At 41.0% G+C, this 23,562-nt stretch overlaps 1 protein-coding gene and 1 long non-coding RNA gene across 2 annotated transcripts in view; both read right to left on the minus strand.

The window, feature by feature from the left end:
• MORC2 (MORC family CW-type zinc finger 2) overlaps positions 1–17,505 on the minus strand; it is a 50,417-nt gene extending 32,912 nt beyond the window's left edge. The window contains exons 1-5 of the mRNA XM_081842190.1: positions 16,456–17,505; positions 11,973–14,910; positions 5,190–5,243; positions 3,506–3,540; positions 1,772–1,840 (exon numbers count right to left, since the gene is read on the minus strand). Of these exons, the coding sequence (XP_081698316.1) occupies positions 1,772–1,840; positions 3,506–3,540; positions 5,190–5,243; positions 11,973–12,040 (226 nt within the window). The 5' untranslated portion in view covers positions 12,041–14,910; positions 16,456–17,505. The remainder of the gene's footprint in view (positions 1–1,771; positions 1,841–3,505; positions 3,541–5,189; positions 5,244–11,972; positions 14,911–16,455) is intronic.
• A 2,841-nt stretch (positions 17,506–20,346) lies between these two features.
• On the minus strand, positions 20,347–23,358 carry LOC309330523. Its single transcript, XR_014151471.1, has 2 exons — positions 21,164–23,358; positions 20,347–21,113 (listed from the first exon to the last, which is right to left on the minus strand). It is a non-coding gene; the product is annotated as an uncharacterized lncRNA (long non-coding RNA).
• Positions 23,359–23,562: the final 204 nt, after the last annotated feature.

Here is a 23,562-nt window from a genome sequence, read left to right on the forward strand (position 1 = left end):
CATGAACTTAAACCCACATCCCTCTAACTATACTAATGGCCAAAATTGTGGAAACCTTTTGGGGAAAGTGTATTTCCGAGGTCTGGTGGCTCATAACACCACTTTTTTGGAGTAATACCATAAAATTATATATCAATGGAAAAATAATTTAATGAAGACCATAATGCAATAACTTTTATGAAGGATCATATATTACAACAGCAGTTCTAAACATGAAACACATAGAAAAAATGAGATACACAAAAATTCTCACCATGTCAATTAATACTTAGTTGGGTAACCGTTAGCTTTAACTATGACCTTACAATGCCTTCTCATGAACTAAGTTTTTTTAGTTCTGCAGCTGTAATAATGTGAAACCAAGATTGAATTATTGCCTCTATTAATTGGGTTTTATTGCTGGGTTGTTTCTGACTAACAAGTTTCTTTAGTCAGCTCCATAGATTTTCAGTTGGGTTAAGGTATGGGCTATGTATTTTAGAGCATTTACATTCTCATTAATGATGCAAATTTTGCCCACACCTTTTGCTGTCATACAACCCCAGATCATAACACTAACTGGGTGTTTCATGGCAGGTGTAATGCAAATAGGATGTAAATCTTCTCCAATGCTTCTCCTCATGTATTTCATGCCATCACTACCAAGGAGATTTTGGTCTCATCATTCCTAATAACACAGCCCCGTTGTTCTACTATCCAGTTAACATGGGTTTGGTTTTCCCCAAAAATTTTTTTATTGATTTTCTAAAATTTTAAACAAACAAACATAAATCATAACTAAACTTGATCCAATCTGAGTAACATTGTTAAGTGACTTCCAGTTAACATGGGTTTTAGCCCAGTTTAATCTTTTCAACCTTTGTTTAAGAGATAACAATGGCTTTTTTCCTTGGAATTCTAGCATTTAGAACATATTCCTACAGTCTGCGCCGAACAGTCCTTGCACTCAACTTCACATTACATTTAGCCATGTCATCTTGTACACATCCAGATGATTTTCTTCTGTCATGTAGGCACAGTCTCTCAATTCTTCTATCATCACTTGCTGTTGTGCACCTTTTCCTGCCTTTACCAGTCTGATTTTGCAGTGATTGAGTCTCCTTATACCTCTTCAAAAATTCAGAAATGCCACCTTGGGTTAAGTTTCCATCAATTTTTCTTCTAATTTCTTCATAACGGTAGCCTTGTTCACTTAATAGTACTATTTTATATCGCTTTCTGGGTCACCAGTCATCTCTTTACGCCATTTCTTTAATTTTATTAGGTTTTACAAGCTCTAAATGAAAGAACACAAAAAACCCAACCAACTTGATAGCAATCACATAACATCAATAGCCAAATACTACTGCAACCTGATTGGATCATTGCAAAACCAGATGACACCTGATTGGCTCTCTAAACACTCATGCTCATTGGCTACATTCAAATGAAGGAAAGCTACTACATATCAACCTAAGCAAGTTGTGCTTCCTTTTTCTGGTTATTTGGCTATAACTTTTGATAGGACAGATAACTGAACAAACCTTGTTTTATTACATTCTTCATTAAATTATCTTTCCGCGATATATAATTTTATGGTATTACTTCAAAAAAGGTGGTGTTATGAGCCATCAAATATTGGAAATACACTTCTTCCAAAAGGTTTCCACAATTTTGACCACTAGCGTATGTTAATGTAGAATGAATTTTTCCTAATCATCATAGTTCCAGTTGTAAAATAGTATCTTCAAGGTTCACATTTCCAGTTTTTCTCCAATCTCTTTTCACTTACTTGAATCCATTCCTGCTCCATCATCCAAAAAACACAGCATGAAGCCACCTCTCAAGCTCTCTTGATGTACTACAAAAAGAGAAAAAAATTCAATGTCAAAGGTACATCATTTTTGGCTAGCCTTGGTAGCCGAGCCAAAAACTATGGTTCCTGGGGCTCTGCCCGTCTGCTTATCCTTGACCTCAAGCTGCATCTTCAAGCAAGGGCAAAATCACCTTCCAACTCCAAGAGTACAACTGGAGAACCATTCCTACTCCTTCCCCAGGTCCAAGATGGAGAAAAAAGCTCCTCTCCAAATTTTCCCTAACTGGTGATGGAATACTTATCAAGGCAAGTGGAAGTGTGGAGTTCAGTAAGTGCCAAACTTGAAGAACCAAGAAAATATAAAATTGGATTGGATTGGTGATGAAACACAGGAAGTTGTGTGTTCCACCCAATGTTAAGCATACTTATAGTAGGCTCACTGAAATTAATGGATATGACTATCTTAGGCCCATTACTTTCAGTGAGTTTACGCTGAGTAAGTTAGTTGGATATAACCTACCGTATTTTTTGCACCATAACACTCACTTTTTTCCTCCTAAAAAGTAAGGGGAAATGTCTGTGCGTGTTATGGAGGGAATGCCTACGGGTGGCATGCCTACGGATTTTCCTCCTCTAAAAACTACATGCGTGTTATGGTCGGGTGTGTGTTATAGAGCGAAAAATACGGTATCTAAGATGCTAATATATAAAAAAAGAAGTCCATATATTCAATAAAATTAAATAGGATGGTCACAAGCCATAAGGACTCTTAAGCCCAACTAATATGTACTGTATTGCAATGCTGGTGTGGACATCTCAGTTGCCAGATCCATGTGATACTTATGTCCCAAAGCTAGCAATTGAATACAGAGAAGTGTACATGTGGGTCCCAGGTGGTCACCCATGCAGGCACTGACCACACCTAGACCTGCATAACTTCGGCTAGGTGTATTCAGACCATATCCTGAGATAACATGGATGCTGTTCCCATGCTGGAAGAGTAACATGAGAACAGGGCACAGATCTTTTTTATGGCAAAACAAGTACTAGTTGAACAGGATAAAAAAATTATCTCAATTCTGCATCCAAAAATTGTAGAGCAGGAAAAGCCTTTTAACAACGCTCTAAAATAAAACTGCAAATCATAAAATTCTTTGATCCCAAACATGGAACCCTGCCATTTCATAGTGACAATTTTAATAGTACAAAAGAGTGAGTATTATCTTGTGCTTTGCCTTTTCAAAACATGGTCCATTTTAAAAATATTATCTGCTTATCTTTTCTCTTACTTTACTCATGCATACTGCACCCTGGACAACAGTCAGATCTGAACTGTTACATTACCAGAAAGTGTATTTCAAACTTGCAGCTATTCCCCTTTGAACCAGTATCAACACCCTAAAATAAATGCACGGTAATTCAGCTTAAAAGAAAGAACTGAGCTACTTAATTTTGTTGTCAAACTGCTAGCAAATTATTTCCTATTATCATGACAAATAACAGCATATTTACATCAGGAACATATTTACATCAGGAACTATTAAAGAATAAAACAATTCTTCCATTATGCCTTTCTTTTTTGGCCAAGATATATCAGCACATAAACACTTCATGTAGCTACCAACATAACAAATCTATTATTTCTCCTTCCCACAGTCATACTCTAGGCTTATAAGCAAAGATGGCAATTGTAGAAAAGAGAAAACTTACCAGAAAATATATCTATTCTTGTGGCATCAGCATCTCTATAAAACAGCAGACATTAAAATCAACGTTCAACATGTGGAGTGAAAATGATGCAATTGTAGCAGAAAAGCGTGCTAATTCCAGAAACAACTGAGAGCATGGATAAAAATCTTTAGATGGTTGAAATGTCAATACTCTTCAAGGAGGCTCTCATGTATTTCTACCCTATGAGCACCACTAATACTATGCAGTATTGTTTTAAAAGTAGGTGTATAGTTCATCAAACACATTACCATTAGATCACTATACAGCACAAAAAGGAAAAATAAAATTGGTGTCCCATCTTTTTTCACAAGGACTGGATCATATGAACAGCCCTGCCATGAAAATGGCAGATCTCATACACAGGCACAGACAACTGCAAGATCATTTAAGAGTTCTGTGCATAGAGCACAGTATTAATCATATACTAGAATCAAACTGAGAAATATCAAGCTATTTCTGTCAGTAATTCTGCTAGCATGCTTTTTATATGAAGTTTCACAATGTAACAGCACAATCCTACCCATATCTATTATTATTATTATTACAATTTATTATGCAAAAGCAAGCCCTGGTGAGGTCAATGGGACATATTCCCAGGTCAATGGATATAGCTAAAGGTAAAGGGACCCCTGACCGTTAGGTCCAGACTATTCAAATCGCCAACCTTCTGTTTGGCAAGCCCTAGGCTCTGTGGTTTAACCCACAGAGCCACCTGCGCCCCTAATGGATATAGGACTGCACCTTAAATGGTTAATATCTTACTAAAAATTGTTTAAAGTGCCCTCTATGGATGTAGTATCCTTTCCAGATTTTTTTAAAAGTAGCTTTCTATTATTATGTCTTTTCAGCTCCATGAGAGTACATTCTGTTTAGCAGCTGTTCCTATAAAACAGAGAAACTGAACTAGATTTTATCAAACCTTTCTCCAGTCTATTGTATATTTATAGGACAGATTCCTTGCCCAGACATGGTTGTGGCAGCAAGCTTTCCATAGTCCTCTGGTGGAACACTGTGAGTACACGACGCTGGGCTAGATGCCCTTTGGTCTGATCTAGTAGGGCTCTACTTTGAATGGTTAAGGGAGTTGGGCATATTTAGCATGACAAAAAGAAGACTGATACCCATCTTCAAATATCTGAAGGGCTGTCACATGGAAGATGGAGTAAGCTTGTTTTCTGTTGCTCCAGAGGGTAGGACCTCAACCAACGAATTCAAAGAAAGATTCGGACTAAACATTAGGAAGAACTTTCTGTCGATGAGAGCTGATCAACAGTGGAATGGACTACCTTGGAAGATGGTGGACTCTCCTTCATTGGCGATTTTTAAACATAGGTTGGATGGCCATCTGTCAGAGCTTCTTTAGCTGTGATTGTGGGGGTTGGACTTGATGACTCTGGGGATCATTTCCAATTCTACAACTGTGATTCTTATGTTCTTATCTTCCTAGTTTCAGACACATTTTTTCCAGTTTAAAAGAACTAATGTAAAGTAAAAATAGTACTGACAAAGTAGAAAACCTATTGCACAAAGCTGAATAAAATCACAATTGAATAGCATCCATCTTCCTAGCAAGCCCAATACATTCACATCATTTGCCTCAATTAGGTTAAATGGTTAAACAATGTAACAAGAACCTCTTGCAGTTATGATTATGACTACATACCTGGCATTATCTACGAGCTCAGCAAGAGCCCCAAATAAGAATTCATGTGTGGTTCTGCAAGGTCAAAGAGAGCAAGTGGTTACTTTGGAAACTATTATACATATTGTCCATTTCTGCAAGATTATTTTTTCAAACTGAACAGTTAAAAGTCTTCTTACTAGTAATGAGAGATTCTTAACCAAAGCAAAGATCAGAAAATAATCAGCCCATAAGAACCAAACAAATTTTATATACTGTGTTCAAGGCCACAGTCTGCTTGGAGCATTGCAACCCTATTACCAATATAGCAAATTAAAACTTGAGTATCAGTTAGGCAACAATAGTTTCAACACCCCAAAAAGAGGGAATTGTTAACTGGAGTTTCACAGCTTGTAATGGATAATTTGTCGTCAGGCATTACTGATACAAGTTCTTAACATATGCAACATTACAGGCTTTTTTCATGAAAGCAGCTCTTCCAATTTCATAGATCAGCTTTCAATAAATGGGAATTCCACAACTTTTTGGTGCTCCATATATCTAGTGATGCTCTCCACAGTGATGCATGCTGGCAGCTGCTGCTAATCCAGAACGTTTTAAAAAAGAATGTTGAATCTGTATTGGAACTATCGACATTGGCACATTTGCTCCATGCTGGGTGCACTAGGTTGATTCCCAGGATTGTACCATCTTTAAGTGTCCATCTGAGCATCTTTTGTTGCACGAAAGTTTTGAAGTTATTGGCTTTGAGATATTTGTCAGAATAATTGAAACAATGGTTCCATTGACCTGTTTGGGACTAAACCATATTAACTTCAGTATACTGCATCATTATTCACAAATATGCTTCATAAGTAGAGAATAAAGAGCAATATCAAAGTCAAATTCACAGTAAACCCTCTGAAATAATTTTTTCAGTGGGTTTACTCTATGACTTTTCGGCCTCACCTTACAGGATTTAAATACAAAGGCAATTGTGAAGTTTTCGACAGCTGAAATATTAGTTTCATATCACATGATAAACAAGCAAAAACATTATTTTCTTGACATTTCTTCTCATCTAGGCCATCCAAACACGTGCAGTAATTCCAATACATTGTCTTCAAAGTTGCCACAATATTTTTATTTCTGAAGTATTATAGAGCAAGAATTCTTGAGTCCTGAAAGCAATTTAGTTCTTAGGAAAAATTCAGTATCTTGGCAGGTCTGAACATGTTTGCCTATGCACAAAATTATGGTGTTGGCATGGGAATTCTCCAATTCTTTTCTCCCCATCAGCAAATGTAAGGTAAAATTATCCAGATGTGCCTTGGTCGAGTAACACTATTTCAAGTGAAAGACAAACTACAACATGAAGGTTCAACAGTACACATACTACAGGCATTAATATCCACATCAGTTGGACCTGCAACCAATGATGCCAGTGCTTTATACTCATATTCAAGGTGTTAACTCAGCCATGCCATCTTCCAATACACTTGGCTCTATTCCTTCTTCTTCCATATTTTGTAATTTTCCTCTTCAAGACAGCAATCATTCTGTTGAGACGAAACATGAAGTCCTCATTTGGCTGTTCTCTGCCCCTTAAAGTCCCCCACCCTCTCCTTTAGCTTCTACTAATACAGTGGTACCTAGGTACTCAAATGGCTTGGCTCCCGAACAAATTGGCTCCCAAATGCCACAAACCCAGGAGTCTTCCGGTTTGCAAACATTTTTCAGAAGCCGAAAGTCCGACGCCACTTCCAATTGAGTGCAGGAAGCTCCTGCAGCCAATTGGAAGCTATGCCTTGGTTTTCGAACAGTTTTGGGAGTCGAACAAACTGCCAGAACTGATTAAGTTCGACAAGCAACTGTGGCACTGTACTGTTATTGTGCACAGACTGCAACATTTTGGCAACAGAAGGACCAGTACTTTTACTATTTTGTTTTAAAAATAACAAAATCATATGTGAAAACAAGCCTTAAATATTACATCAATGAAGTGAGGTTTGTTTTTACGGTCTCCAGGTTAAAATCCAGAACTTAGTGTCTAACTAATAAGATCTCTTTTCTCTGAGAAACTATGTCCTTGTAGGACTCAAATAGGCACACTTGCTTACATCAAAGTAATTAAAAGCAGATATAAACAAAGATCATGAGCAAGCAACAGGCACATTAAACCTCTTTGAGAAACAGTACAGATGAATTCAATTATGAATGACATCCACCCACACCACTGAAGAGACAGGGTTAGCTTTCCACAAGAACATACGGTTCCATCTGCCTGTTGGGAAGTTGTGCTTTCTCATCCCTACTTGCATCAAGGTGTCATCTATCCCAGTAACTCAGCAACGCGCAAATGCAGATGCCCCTACCCAGAGTTTTGCACAATGCAAACCTGAATATACAATAAAGAAACAAGCACATGGACCTAAATTATCATTATCTCAGAAAGCCTCTCAGATAGGTCATTATCTCAGATAGATCGTTACTACTTGTTCTCAGCTAGGTTTCCTCCCTGCTGGATCACACTCTGGGCAATTTCTCCCTATCAGTGTTACTGAGGATTATTTCTCAGTTCCCATCTTCAAAGGGGGGGAGGGGAGAAGACCAATGGGTAAGCTTGAGTTTGGTACCAGGAAAGATCCTAGAAGAGGTAGTTCAACAGCTACTGTGAGCACTTATAAAAGGATGTTGTAATTACTAAAGTCAGCATAGGTTTCTCAAAAACAAAGTCTTGCCAGACAAATCTCATTTCTTTTTGATAATGTTACATGCTTTTGATGTTACATCAGGGGATGCTGTGGATGAAGTGAATCTTGATTTAAGTAGGGCTTTTGACGAAGTCACCCATGATATTCTTGCAGAGAAGCTGGTAAAATGTGGACTGGACAAGGTAACTGTTGGGTGGATTTGCAGCTGGTTGACTGACTGAATTCAGAGTACTCACCAACGCTTCCTCATCATCCTGGAAAAAAGTGTTAAGTAGGCTGCCGCATGGTTCTGTCCTGGACCTGTTCATGTTCAACATCTTTTTAACATCTTAGATGAAGCTATTAAGGAGATGCTAAGCAAACTTGCAGATGACAGCAGACTAGGAGGGATAGCCAATATAAGATGGGAGATACCTGTCTTGGGACGCGGGTGGCACTGTGGTCTAAACCACTGAGCCTAGGGCTTGCCGATCAGAAGTTCGAATCCCAACAACGGGGAGTTGCTCAGTCCCTGCTCCTGCCAACCTAGCAGTTCGAAAGCACGTCAAAGTTTCACCAGAAGCGGCTTAGTCATGCTTACCACATGACCTGGAAAAACTGTCTGCGGACAAACGTCGGCTCCCTCGGCCAGTAAAGTGAGATGAGCGCCACAACCCCAGAGTCGTTCACGACTGTTCTTAGCTGTCAGGGGTCCTTTACCTTTTTACCTGTCTTGCCAGTACACATGAAAAGGATTCAGGGATCTTAGTAGACCACAAGCTTAACATGAGTCAACAGTGTGATGCATCAACAGAAGTATAGTGTCCCAATCAAGGGATGCAATAGTATTGCTCTGTTCTGTCTTGGTCGGACTAAACCTGGAGTACTGTATCCAGCTCTGTGCACCATCATTTAACGATATTGCAAAGGATGGCAACTAAGATGATCAAGGGACTGGAAACCAAGCCTTATGAGGAATGGATGAGGGAATTGTGTATGTTTAACCTAGTAAAGAAAGAGGTGGCTAAGAGGAGATACAGTAGTCATCTTCAAATATGTAAAGCACTGTCACATGGAAGATGGAGCAAGCCTGTTTTCTCCTACTCTGGAGGGTAGGACCCAAACCGGTGGATTCAAGTTACAAGAAAGAAGATTCAAACTAAACATCAGGAAGAACTTTTTAACAGTAAGAACTGCTTGACAGTGGAACAGAATCCCTTGGGAGGTTGTGAACTCTCCTTCACTGGAGGTTTTTAATCAGAGGTTGGATAACCATCTGTCCTGTATGATCTACTTGAGATTCCAACTCTACAATTGTATAATTCTAAGCAGTGTTCAAAATTCCCCGTTCAGCAGGTACATTTTGACTGGGAATGGTCTACTTGCGACCATTTGAGAAGTCTTGTCACAGGTATGGTGACTGACATCTTTACCATCTGGCTGCATGCTGCACGAGCCAGCTGGCTGGTGTTGCAGTGTGAAATTAAAATAAATATTGTGATTTTGCCTACCAGATTCATTCCTTTGTTGAATACAAAGCAAAATTTCTATCCTTTGTAATGTCTTCCAATTGGTAGAATGTGTGATTAAATTGTTAAGAAAGCATGTAAAAAAATGTGACTAGACATTCTGTTGTGGCAACCGTAACCTAGGCTTAAGGTGCCATTTGATATGTCACTTTATCACAATACAACAATAGATATTGCTATTATCTGATTTCTTATAAATTGAAAATCTTGTAATTTCATTCCAAAACAGTGTTGCTTTCATAGATGGAGCATCTGTGCTTTGGATTATTTTGTTGGTTCAAGTCACCTATTTTACCAAACTACTCATTGTCTGCCAGCACATCAAAGTACATGTTGAATCCTAGTCTGTACACAATACAATATAATCTGGATTATTAAAAATCTGTAGTGTTGATATGCAGAGGTTCCCAGTCCCATTATAATATACATCATATAAACTAAGCCAATACCAATAACTTTGCTAAATTTTATCATAAAAAATGGAAATTCAAGACAAATTCAGTCTCCAAACTAGCTAGGGAAACACTTAACTGTGCTTAAAATAGCTGAACCTGTTGTACATATTTAAGTTTGTTTATTATCTCACATCTGGCTATGAAGTATCCAGAGCAGCTTAAAATCATTTTCAATAATAACAACAATAATTTAGTGTCTTACAAGAATCAATAAAGTTAGAGAAATTCCATCAACATGGTGCTACTAAATGCTGGGGATGGGGAAAGTTAGCCATATGCTCCTGGGCTCTCTCTTGGTAGCAGTGATCCCAACAAAGGGCTGGGGTGATTAAGATGTCATGTCAGCCTTTATACAAGCACACGTGTCCAAGCTGTACTGCTGATCTCTCTTTTGGGCCAAGTGGCAAACCCAGTGAACCGCCAGAGATCTGTTGCTACAGCTGCCAAGGGGGCAGCGCTTTCTCTCACTCTGGTGCTGATATCACAGAAGTCCAGCTAGTGACTCTCTGGTAGCTGCAAAGTCTGGAAGAATGATGACGTCAGCCATTCTTCAGCCCATGTGCCCTGGATGGACTGTTGATCTCTCTCAAGGGCTAGTTGTATCTTCTTCCATTCATATATTATGGAATAGGTAGCAAGAATTTTAAAAGCTGAAGATTCAAGACTGTAGGTAAAATAAAGGAACCCTGGACATTTAAGTCCTGTCAAAGGCGACTATGGGGTTGCAGCACTCATCTCGCTTTCAGGCCAAGAGAGCCAGCATTTGTCCACAGACAGCTTTCCGGGTCATGTGACCTGCATGAATAATCTGCTTCTGGTGCAACAGAACACTGGGACAGAAGACAGAGTGCACAGAAACGCCGTTTGCCTTTCCGCCACAGTGGTACCTATTTATCTACTTGCACTGGTGTGCTTTCGAACTGCTAGATTGGCAGGAGCTGGGACAGAGCAACGGGAGCTCACTCCATCATGGGGATTCGAACCGCCAATCTTCCAAACGGCAAGCCCAAGAGGCTCCGTGGTTTAGACCACAGTGCCACTGCAAAGTCTGGGAGAATGATTATGTCAGCCATTCTTCAGCCCATGTGCTGCTGATTTCTCTCAAGGGCTAGCTGTATCTTCTTCCATTCCTATATTATGGAATAGATATCAAGAATTTTAAAAGCTGCAGACTCAACACTATGATGAACCTAGCTTGTACTTGGGGAGAGGTAGTGTTGTACCTTCCAGTTCCAACAAAAAACAACCCTGTGGTGAAGAAAAAACCAAATAATTTCCTATTGCATGCCTTCCTTCAATGAAGTCCAATCCTGGTGGGATTTCTAAGAACCAGCAGGGTTACAGGCACTGGACAAAATCATACTGCAGGCTGAATTATGCCCATTTTCTGAGAGACATATATACAGATCAAGACTATTGGCTGGTACTATAGTACCATTCCCTCCCTGAATATCTGTCACTATAACTGTCTTCTCTAACTAAAAGGTATTCATCATCACTGAGAAGGCTATCTGTAACATGAAAATCAAAAGCCAAGCTTTCTGCACAATTGTCAAAATGAAGAAAAAATGCCCCAAAACTAGACAAATGTTTCTACAAGCATATTATATAGTTAAATGTATGGACTCCACTTTGAATCAAGGTGGCAGATCAAACCTTTCAACATTGCATTAATCTTCCCGGTTTCTTCGAATTCATGAATAATGCCAGGGACAAGTCTCCAACAAATTAAAATGCAGAGAATATGCAAATATACAATCTTTCCTAACAGCTACTAACATTCTTCCTTTTCATAATTTTGCTACGTTCATTTTCAAGCGTGGTTTGAACCGTCTGTTGCTCTTCTGAGCAGCAAAAATTCCACAGGCAAGTTGTGGGTAAACATATTTTCCATCTGTGCTTCAGTTTCACCGAATGCCCCGTTTTTACTGTCATATCACGCACTGTTCCTTCCTTGCTCAATTTTCCCCAGTATTTTTCTTTCTTCCCAACGGCGACGATGCTCAGCTTTCGTTCCTTTCCAGGGAATCCAATTACCGTTTCGTGGTTTTTTTTCCTGGATTAGCAGCTGCTGCCAACGTGCAAGAAGCAGTGAAAAAGAGAACGCCTACAGCTACACCGAGCCCCACAACCTCCATTCCTACTCACGAGTTGGTGTGCAGATACTCGAAGGTCAGTTGAGCACGCTGAAGGCTGCTGTAATTGCTGAACGCCATGACGCTGATAAAGACGACGCCCCGCCCACACCCCTCCCGCCAATTTTCAGGCGTGAGGGAAAAACAAGCTTGAGGCGACCCAACCGCCCTGACCACCACTTTTCTTCACTAACGAAGCTATAAAAGCTTGCCTACTGACAGGCGCGCGCACGAGCGCCCTCAGTGGCACCCCCCGGCCCACCCGTATTTATCTTCTTCTGCCCCCCCCTTCTGCTCGCTCCTGAGCTTCTTCTGTCGTGCTCGTTCCCCTTTCGCTCCCGACGCGCCAACGGCCGTCAACCTCCGCCCGCGTGCGTTCGTTCGTTCTCCTCTTTATCGCAATATGCCTATGAAGAGAACCCGCCGACGGGCGCCGTCCTTTGTTCCTTCACCACGTCTCCCGCCCTCCGCCTCTTCCCTCGCTACACGGCTTCGCCTTCCCTCACACACTGCGCTGAGGGAAAGGCGGAGAAGCGAGCCGCCGCCGCTGCTTCCCCGCCATTGGGCGGAGGCGCCCCACGTGACAATTAAGACTTGGCACCACGACACAAAGAGGGGAGGGGAGTCGAGAGAGAACGACAGCAGATGAGCGTTGCGTGTCCCGACGGCGCTGTTGGCACCGCGTGAGAGAGTGAAATAAAGCGGCTTCCCTTCCCTTCCCCCACCGTTTCCGGACGCATTCTTCTCTCCTTCCCTCCCCCCCCGCCCGCGTGACCGTTTTAAACCGTTGGGGGAGAGGCGGGGCGGTAGATTGCTGCGTCTGCGCATTGGGAAATTCTGTGGGTTTTTTTCCTCAGACGGTTCGCAGTGTACATAGAAGCCTCGATGCGGCGTTCACGGGATCGTCAGTCGAGCGAGGTGCGAGAGCGCGCGCTGTTTTCCCCTTTCCCCCTTCTCCCGATTGACGACTGGGACCCTCCTTCTCCCCCTTTCCTCCCGCTCTCCCTCGGACCAGGGCGCGCGTCCTCGTCATTCCAAAGCCGCGCTGCTTGCTGCCTCGCCCAGAAGCCATTTTCCTAATCGGCTGCATGAAGAAGACGGCGATTTAAAATGGCGTCGGCGGCGTCTTTCTCTCAATTATCGCCTCCTTTCTCTAAGGGGGTTCACCCCCCCTCTCGGGCCTTATTTTTAGATGGGTGAATGTACTTAAGTCTTTTCCTGTTGTTTTGTGTAAAAAACCCGAGTTTATATATTTTCCTTGCCTAATTAAATGTCATTAAAGATGACTTGGTTTTTTCAAGGTGAATTTCAACACCTTTTATAGGACTCTGTGTGCTCTTAAGGTTCAGAAGAATAGTATTTGGTTAACGTTCCCGTGGCGCACTTGGTATTAAAATATCCATCTGTTTCTGTGTCGTCCTTGGAATTAAAGTAGTGTGCTTTTTCTCGAGTTGCTTTCGTCTGCTTGCCAGGTATTTCAGAACACTTAAGGAACAAAATATTGACTAGATAATGGCATCAACCTTTTTCGGAGAACAGTCGTAGTTCAGAACAATCGGCCAGTTTCTTACTGCAAAATGGCTACAAAGAGACATATAGGAAAAGTAGTAGGGAGAGATGAATCAGCTGCTAATTGAAATAGTAAGTATTGGGTTGGAGTCTCTATGCTAAGAACTGTCAGAAGTGTTACCATGTTTAATAGTAGAAATGCTAAATAGACAAAAATAAAAAAGTTTAGTAGATTGGTGTGGAATTTTAGCTCAAAATACATTTTATACCTTTGCCTGTTTTTTCATATTTGAATTGTGTTAGAGAAACTGGTCTGTTTTTTGCTCTTTTTTTTAATAAATTGAGAAATGAATGTTTTACAAATGAATTTGGCAGCAAATTGTTTTCACCACTTTGAGAGCACCTGAAATATATTGGAAAGATACATGCTGAAAGAGAGTTCAGAGAAGGAGGGGGAAATCACTTGGTGCGTGAATGACTCCAGGGGAAAAAAATACATTCGGAAAAGCTGGAAAATATGCTTGAAGCAAGACTAGGTAAGTAAATTTTTTCAGTGGTGTAGACATCACAGGAAGAATTAGGATGAAATTTTTAAAAGATTTAGCATAAGATGTACCACTGTCAAACATGTTTAGAATGTTGGTATAAGCCACATTAGATCATTGACCTATATCCAGTTTTATTCTTGAGGCTCTGTATCTTGTGAAAGAACAAAAGGCTAACCGTGTATTCAAGGATGTACAATATAATAAAATAATTTGAACTGAAAACTGGCTCTCACTTGATGGACTGCATGACTGCGGAACTTCTGGACCACCCATAAAAGACAGCAGAAGAATTTGACAAATCTGTTCATCCAAGAAGCCTTTCATTTTATATCCAAGAATATGCAAAGACTCCTGGTGGCTTCATGAAGAAATTAAAAGTTTGTGGGCTGAGAACCTATATGTGAAGAACTAGATTTCAAGTTAAGAGTTTGTTTAATCTGCTAACAAATAGCATAGTAAGTTTCTGGTCTATTCGTTGAACTCGGCATTGCAGCTTGTAGTGTTGGTCTTGGAATACTCTCTCCAGGGAGACGTGCCTGGCATTGATAGCTTTCAAAGGACCTTTTCATTTTCTCAGGCTTCTTGAAATTCTTGATTATAATCACTTTTAATGCTTTGGTTATTTTTCATTATTGAGGTCATTGCTGTCCACATTTATTGACAGTACCCATGTTCAGTTGCTTTGAGAACAGCTCTGGGACTGAAAATCAAAATATTCAATACAGGCAGTCCCCAATTTGTGCGGGGGTTGCATTCTGGGTCATTGCGTGAGACGGCAGAACATGCATAAACCTACGCTCCTGCCCTGGATTATATCTCCTTTTCCAGCCACTTCCAGGTCATTGTGATGTGCAAAGTTGTGCAGCTACTGAACAAGTGTAAATCTGTTGTTGCCTCTAAAAAATAATGCTAAGCTTAAGAACATATACAAAGCATAGGACCTATTTCTATCTTTAGGGCATATAAAGCATTCCTGTAACTGGATTATAAAGACTGATTTGTTATGAATGTGGAATGAGTATTGTACTGCTTGTAACCGTGCACGTTCTGCATTTTGAATTAGTTGATGGGGCATATATGGGGCAAGTCAATCTCACAGTAAACTGGTTCCAAGGTGTTACTGGCTGTATATACTAATAGTAACACTTGAACTTGGCAACTGGTAACAATTTGAACTTGTCAAATAGGCAGCTGGTACAGGTCTCTGAAGGGATGCAGGTGGCATTGTGGTCTAAACCACTGAGCCTCTTGGGCTTGCCGATTGGAAGGTTGGCGGTTCGAATCGCCGCGACGGGGTGAGCTCCCGTTGCTCTGTCCCAGCTCCTGCCAACCTAGCAGTTTGAAAGCACACCCAAAAGTGCAAGTTGATAAATAGGTAGCGCTTCGGTGGGAAGGTAAATGGCATTTCCGTGCGCTGCTCTGGTTTCAGTTTTCCATTGTGCCAGAAGCTGCTTAGTCATGCTAACCACATGATCCAGAAAAACTGTCTGCGGACAAGTGCTGATTCCCTCAGCCTGTAAAGCGAGATGAGCACTGCAACCCCAGAGTCATCTGTGACTGGACTTAACTGTCAGGGGTTCTTTACATTTACGGGTCTCTGAACAGAGCTGTTATATGCTGGCATAGTCTCAATCCTGTCAGAATGCTGCAGCATTCTGGACTAACTACAGCTTCTGGATTAAGTGCTAGGGAAGCTGATACGAGTCCATTGCAGCACAGTGGTACCTCGGGTTACATACACTTCAGGTTACATATGCTTCAGGTTACAGACTTTGCTAACCCAGAAATAGTACCACGGGTTAAGAACTTTGCTTCAGGATGAGAACAGAAATCGTGCAGTGGCAGCAGGAGGCCCCATTAGCTAAAGTGGTGCTTTAGGTTAAGAACGGACCTCTGGAACGAATTAGGTACTTAACCTGAGGTACCACTGTAATCCAATCTTGAAGTAACCTACATGAACTACTGTGACCAAGCTTTCCTGACCCAGAAAAGGCCATAGCTGCTGTACCTTTTACCAGCTATAACTGGTACAACTAGCCACTGAAGCTACCCGGGCCTCCAGTGTCAAAGTGGATCCAGAAGTACGCCCAGCTTGCAAACCTCTAGGGGGAGTGCAACCCCATCCAGGGTAGACAAGTTACCATTTTCTCAGACATGGAAACCACACATCCTCAGTACCTCTGTTTTGCCCAGAATTGAAACTCACCTTTGTTTTCCTCATTCATCTCGCCACTGTTTCCAGACACCCAGTGTTGGAAACAGAGATATGAAAGCTGGGAGCTAAATGGCACCATAAGCTTAGGTTATGGGCACAACAACTGAATGTCTTAAGCACACTTTTTAATAAGAATACAAAGATGAAAATGAACTGCAGCTAAAATCTATTTTTCACGTGGTCTAGTCCTCCTCTGAAGACCAAAAAACAAGGCAGTACTGTACCTAGAGCTCAGAAACTGCTTGCGCTAATGAAATTTCTTGGAAGTTTCGAACACTGCAGAGAACAGTCCAGGGACTGCATGATGTGATGACTCCTGGATGATAGTCAAAATTTGCAGCTGCTGAAGGTGAAACAGATTCTACAGTTTAAAAGTTGATGTGTGTACATGTTATTTAAAACTATTAGATATTGTGTGTCTCTTCTACAGCTTATGCCCAAATTCCTGAAGGGGATATGTGTTGGCTGCTGGTGTTAAGACTTACGGAAAAAATACAACCACACAAGTTTTGTGTGTAAGAACTGCTGTTTATAGAGCCCCAAAATACAACCAGAAGGAATGCAGTACGTCAGGACCTTGAGGAGCTACACTATCATCCAGTCTGTATTTTGGGGTGATCTGCAGAGAAATATACCAACTTGTACAGAGCTATGCCAAATGAGTTCGATGGGTATGGTTGGAACCAGACCAAGCTCATTTCTGGCTACAGAAAGGTGTTAGGGTATTTGTGTCTCAACGCCTAGATTTCAGCATCCATCTCATAATTGACATACAGTTATACATTCAATAGGTAGAGGAAGAAGAATTGTTAACATAGCTGTTAAAAGTTTCCAAGAAAATGTACTTTAAAGTTAGCCTGGCAACAGCAGAGGTTGAAATCTGCTTCCATTGGCTGACAGGATTATGACAGCATAATTCAAGATACAGCATCATCTGAGAAATTCAGTTTATACAGATGGCTTTTCACCCTCCTGCCATTTTTTGATAACTCTACGGACAGTTGACAGACACCCACATCCTGGTGAACTATCAAGCTGAGTGAATTGAAATTTTTTCGAAGAAAGATGCAGGTTCTATTTCACCAACTGCCGTTACCATGATGGACTACCTTCTCTTCTGCCTTTCCTAGTCAAATATGCTGTCACTTTTTGTAGGCCCAAAAAATCTTGCCTTGGCATAACGACACTGACCAAGCAGCATTTTAAGATTTTCTGAGGAGACTTGTCATTGCACAGCCACCCTCTAGAATGCCCTCCCTTGGTTGATTCAAGAGGCTGAGATGTTAATGACCTTTAAATGCCTCTTAAAAGCAGAAATGTTTACCCAAGCTTGCTTGGATTCTGACTGTAAAGCTTTTAGTTTTGGTTTCTACACAATCAATTTTTATTATCAATTATGTTCTTACATAGCTCTTAAAAATAAAAAATACCTTTAACAAGCGTCATCTAAGGTATATTAATGAAATCCTAAGGGCTGGTTTTTACAACAAATAATGGGGAAAGAAACTGCACTTGCAATAGAACAATGCATTTACAGTTAACTCTGTCGGAAGCAAGATATCACCTGTTGTTGCAGTTTGAAAGAACAGCACCACAGCTTCTACGAAAGCTTTATTTTTGTGACATTCTACCCCAGCAAGATTAGGGTTCTGTATACAACACCCATTTAAGGCACATGGCTTCCCCCAAAGAATCATGGGAACTATAGTTTACCCCTCACAGAGCTACAATCTCCGCTACCTTCAGCAAGCTACAGTTCCCAGGATTCTTTGGGTCATGTGCATTAAGTTTATGGTGTGTACACAGCCCAGGGATAATGTAGAGCCCTCCAGGCTGCACAGGAAAATAAAACAATTGGAAAGGGCCACACCTGTGTTGGAAATCACTCTCCTAACGGTGAGCAAGAACTTCAGAGATGGAGAAGAGAGTTCCTGTCTGCTTTCATCTGTGACACTTCAGCCCTGCATTTTTTAATGTGGCAGTAAGGAAGTGGAAAAGGGATGCGGATGGCGCTGTGGGTTAAACCACAGAGCCTAGGACTTGCCGATCAGAAGGTCGGCGGTTCAAACCCCCGCGACGGGGTGAGCTCCAGTTGGTCCCTGCTCCTGCCAACCTAGCAGTTCGAAAGCACCTCAAAGTGCAAGTAGATAAATAGGTACCACTCTGGTGGGAAGGTAAACGGTATTTCCGTGTGCTGCTCTGGTTCACCAGAAGCGGCTTAGTCATACTGGCCACATGACCTGGAAGCTGTACGGCGGCTCCCTCGGCCAATAAAGTGAGATGAGCGCCGCAACCCCAGAGTCGGCCACGACTGGACCTAATGATCAGGAGTCCCTTTACCTTTAAGGAAGTGGAAAGCGACTGGTAATTTCCAGAATTACCAAGAGAAAAACCTCAAGCTCTCTCTCTGTGTGGGTGTGTAGGAGGGAGCACATTTCCCCTCCTGCCCTTTACACAAGGACCCCGTCCCTGACAGGCCTCCTCTCTTACGCCAGTTATTAGGATAGGAATTAGAGAAGGAGGGGGAGTTGAGAGTGAAAGATTTATGAAGAGCCTATGGGGAGGCTCCATTTCTTAATCTTTTCCTCTGTTGCAAGAGCTAGTGTGTGCTAGAGTTCCTAAGATTAATAAAATCCAGTAAGCGTGGGGGGGGGGGGAGAGAGACTTTCGCCTTTCCAAAAGCTTGGCATGCTTGCAAATTGTTCCTGATATCCCAAACTAAAAAAAAATATTGCTATTCCTTTTGGTCAAAGTCTTCTCATCTCTTTGGCATCTAATCTCCAGCACTCGACACCTAAAACTGAGCATTGAACGTAACGCCCTAAAACCCTTGGCTACTTCTGCGTGACCCACACACCGGCTGTAAAGTTGAGTGCACCCTTTGGGAGGCTGCAATTACTCACCACTAAACAGGACGTTATTCATAGCAAACGGCACTTCTCTGCCCAAACAATTTCCCCATTTAGGGTCTGGGAGAAATCTTAACTGCCCTCCATGATTCAGAGCTTTGGTATCCGAACCTCAAATATTTAGTTTTTATATGCTTGTAAATGTTTTGTTTGAAGGCAAACAGAGTTGGCCAGGATTTTCAAGAGCCCAAGTGGTTTTTAAGCCCAGCTGTGGAAAACTGGCAGTGTCTGTAGTTTGAGATGCTGCCCTAAACTTCCATAGCGCAGCTGGGCCTAATGAGATCTTGTTGCTTATTGGGGTCTTAAGAACAGAGGAAGCCACCAGCAACTAAAGAGGTTTTACCCAAGTAATCTTACAAAATGTCTTCAGCCACAACCCTGAGAATGCCCGTGTCAATCTGGCTATAGCATGTTAGAAACATTGTACATTCTGATTAAGAATTAAGGCGCTTGTCCAGGTGTGGAAAACATTTGGCCCTGATGTTGCATGGCCAATGGGCACGGATTTCTCCAGTAGCTCACCAGCCCCCTAAACTCACTACTTTTGAGAGCTCTTTACAAAATCTTGTTGGACACTCACTTTACTGTCTTTTAGAGGCCTGGTTGAAGTTTTCATCTTAGACATTTTAATATTTCATATCTTAAATGATTGGCTGTTAGAACATTTTCCCATTTTTGTTATTTTTTCCTTTGTACTTGATATTATTGTGTTTTACGTTATTCTAAGCCATCTTGGAATAAGATTTTATTAGCTTTTATTAATTTTTGATGTGCAGCGAGTTTTGTTTGTTTTTCCTCTTTTTTATTGGTTTTGTATTTCTCTGTATTTCAAGTTTATTTTAACTTATTGATTGTATGTTGTTGAAAGAACTTTATTATGGACCAGCATACACATGTCATAATCAAATAGATAAGTGAATTTTTAAAATAAACAGTAGTTCAAATAATAAAAAAATATCATTGTAATTTTTTAAAGAACATTTTTACCCTACTGTTCCAGAACTAACTTCCAGATCAATTGGGGTAAATTCTGAATTGTATGGCTTACAGTAGGCACAATGGGGGGGGGGAGAGAGAGACAGGAGGAGGAAGAGGAGGGAGAAGGTGATGTAAAAATTGGGGTTTGGCTTTTGCTACCCAACTCCCCATGGGACTCTGAGTCCCCTAAGTCCATGATCGGTCAGAGAAAAATGGATGGAGACTGGATCCAGTGGAAAGCAAGGCAGATATTTATTTTTCTGTTGCAACAGAGTTCCCTCCTCTCCTTCCAAGGAGGGAGAGACCCTGAACAAAAGTGTGCAGGAACCTTTAAAGACTTTTGACATTGCCCAACCCCCTTAGCCAAAGACCACCCCCCAATCATCATATATACGGTACATCATAGGAGGTGGTCTATAGCAGAAATCCTTTCTGCCAGCATACCCGGTAATGGTCACTGATTGCATTACCTGGGCAGCTTGGCCATTCTTATGTGATGGTTAATACTATAGTTCCTGAATCCAGGTCACAGGCTCACCCTTCTTGTTGTTTAGTCGTTTAATTGTGTCCAACTCTTCATGACCCCATGGACCAGAACACGCCAGGCACTCCTGTCTTCCACTGCCTCCAAAGTTTGGTCAAACTCGGGAGCTTTGAGAACACTGTCCAACCATCTCATCCTCTGTTGTCCCCTTCTCCTTGTGCCCTCCTCCCTATTCATACACAAATACGCCCTTAAGACAGGATTTGTAAGCGAAAAGACAGTGGGAAGGCTTTCCCCATTTGCCTCCCTTACTGCAGAGGAATATTTGAGATCATTAGGAGAGTCAAAATGGCTTCAAGGTTGGCCTGTACTATTTTAGACACATGGTTTATATATTTAGATATGTGTGCATTTAATAATATTCTGTATTTGAGACCTTAAAATTCCTATAACAAAGGAAAAGCACCAACTCTTTAAAGTTCTTACATAGATGATGGAAACAGAAGTGTACCTTCTGGTACCTTCAAAGTTCTTACATAGATGAATGAAACAGAAGTGTACCAGGTACCTTCTACCCTTTTAAAGGAGCAATATCAGCATTGCCCCCCGCCCCCCAAAAGAGCCACTTTACTGCATGCCTTTGTGTTGTGGCATGAGAAGGGCAGGAAGCTTCTCCCATGTTTGATCTTGCTACTGCAGTGTTGCTATGTCACTATACACATATATGTCATACGCTCCATAGTCTGATAGGTAATCTTTGTGCCCCTCCAGGGTTGTGCCTGTGGTGGAAGCCGGTTTTGCCAGCTCCTTATGTATGCCTCTGGATGGAAACACATCAGTGAGAGCCAAACTGAACTGGTCCTTAAACAGTCAATAGAACAGCCCTGCCTCCTTTACCATAATGCTGTTCAGAAGGCTTTGGGCTGCTTTCAAGCATTCTCTGTCTGCAAGGGCTGTTGCGCTAGCGGACAGGTGAGTTCTAATGTTGCACACTTAGAAATCCAATGCAACAGTTGCACTAGCAGAAATTCATTGTGCAACATATAGCACAATCTATTGTACAACAAAAGTACTAGTAACCTGCTTGTGCATTTTCTCATGCAACAATTTTCTGCTGGTGCAGTCATTTTGCCAGTGGAACGAATCTACTATTAAGAAACTTTATCTTAACGCTACATTGGATACAACCCCTGGTTTGTTACCATGGCTTGGTGTGAACATGCAGATTCCCAAGAGAGGTGATGGTGGCAATTTTGCTTCTCCAATCCTGCTGCCGCCATGTTTCTTTGAGCTAAGACATGGTTTGATTTAGGATGTTGTCTGAACCCAGACTTATGATTTGTCTTGCTTCAGACAAATCATGAATTGTAGCCATAATCTATGACCATATCTTGTAACTTACGTAGTCCCCCTCTAAAAATGTGTGAAAAGAAGCTTCCAGTGCCATTTTAAGACTTCCATTTTAAGGAACTTGCTTGTGATCCATTTTCCATTTCTTAGGAAGAAAAATGACATACCGTAGTTAAATCGTTTATTGAAAAACTGAGAAAAAATATTTATGTCCTCTGTTATAAAAAGAAAAGTGTGCAGCCTGCAGAAGAAAATAGTTCAAGATTTATATCTGTACTTCAAATGTTTGATTTACCCCTTTTTATATTTATAATAAGATGAAACATGTGAAAAAGCTAGTTAGGGCCAGCCAGGAATTCAGGTTATGTGGCAATGTAGGCCACATTAAGAAAAATTAAAACTTTCTTTTTCATCTATACACAGAGAGAAAATACAAAGAGATACTCTAACAATGGTATCAAAGCATATCCCAAGTGCCATTCCTAATTCATCTTATATATTACATTTCTTCTTCAAAATTATATTTGCATGTAGGCTGTAAGCCTGAGCAGATACCTGACAGTCAGTTCAATAGAAAGGTATAGAATTGTGCTTTATAGATTGGGGAAGCCAGATTTCTACAGCTCCGTTTGCCCTTGGCTTGGAAGTTCCCCTGGTCCATTTACTTACCAATCTCTACTAAACCATCCTTGATATAATGATGAATGCAGCAGCATATAAAAAAAAGAATAGGACTGGGGGAGGGGAAAAGCCAGGATAAATTCCAGTGGGGCATCTTTCTCATATATTTAAACTTTCCTAAACAAAAGCAGTGGCATATTTCACATATTTCACATTAATGCTCTGTTCCTAAATACATACAGTATTAAGGTGTTTCTACCTTGTCCATCATCCCTTAAAAGGGCATCTGATAATGACCTAATGGAGATCAAAAATAAAAAGTGTCTTATCTTCAGTCTTACTATATTTAAGTGACAACACAGAAGGAAAAGGGAGGAGGGGAAAACTAAATCAAAGTGAGGCAGATATTCTTAGTCACACTTTCTTATAATGACCAACTAGAATGGGAAAAGTTTAAAGGAGAAGAGTTAAAAGTTGCTGGTTGCTCATCAGTGGTGTAAGCCTGCTTCCATTCTTTCCAATTTACGCAAGAGGAAGTCTCATTCAGTGAGTAGTGTAATTGCAGCTTTCCTTCAAGTTCTAATTTGGGATTTAACAGTGGTGGTCTCTTGCTGTGGTTTACATTACAAGGTTTTTTCTTTGCTCTAGAACACCATAATTTTGATGTATTTTTAATCTTTGTTGGAAGCCTCCCAGAGTGGCTGGGGAAACCCAGCCAGATGGGCGGGGTACAAATAATATATTATTATTATTATTATTATTATTATTATTATTATTATTATTATCACTATTATTATTATTAGGGTTTTTCTGGCACAGTCTTTCAAAGTTTGTATAAAAAAATGCCTTCAAAAATTGAACAAATCCAAAAGACTCAAGTAAATGAGCCATTTAACTCATCTCAGGGCCAGGTTCACTCCCTGGCACCTCCAGGAAGGGCTGGGAGAAACACCACATCTGCCTGAATACCTGGAGACTTGCTGCCAGTC

The sequence above is a fragment of the Podarcis erhardii genome, assembly GCF_964252035.2.
Source record: "Podarcis erhardii genome assembly, chromosome: 15".
Classification (NCBI taxonomy): domain Eukaryota; kingdom Metazoa; phylum Chordata; class Lepidosauria; order Squamata; family Lacertidae; genus Podarcis; species Podarcis erhardii.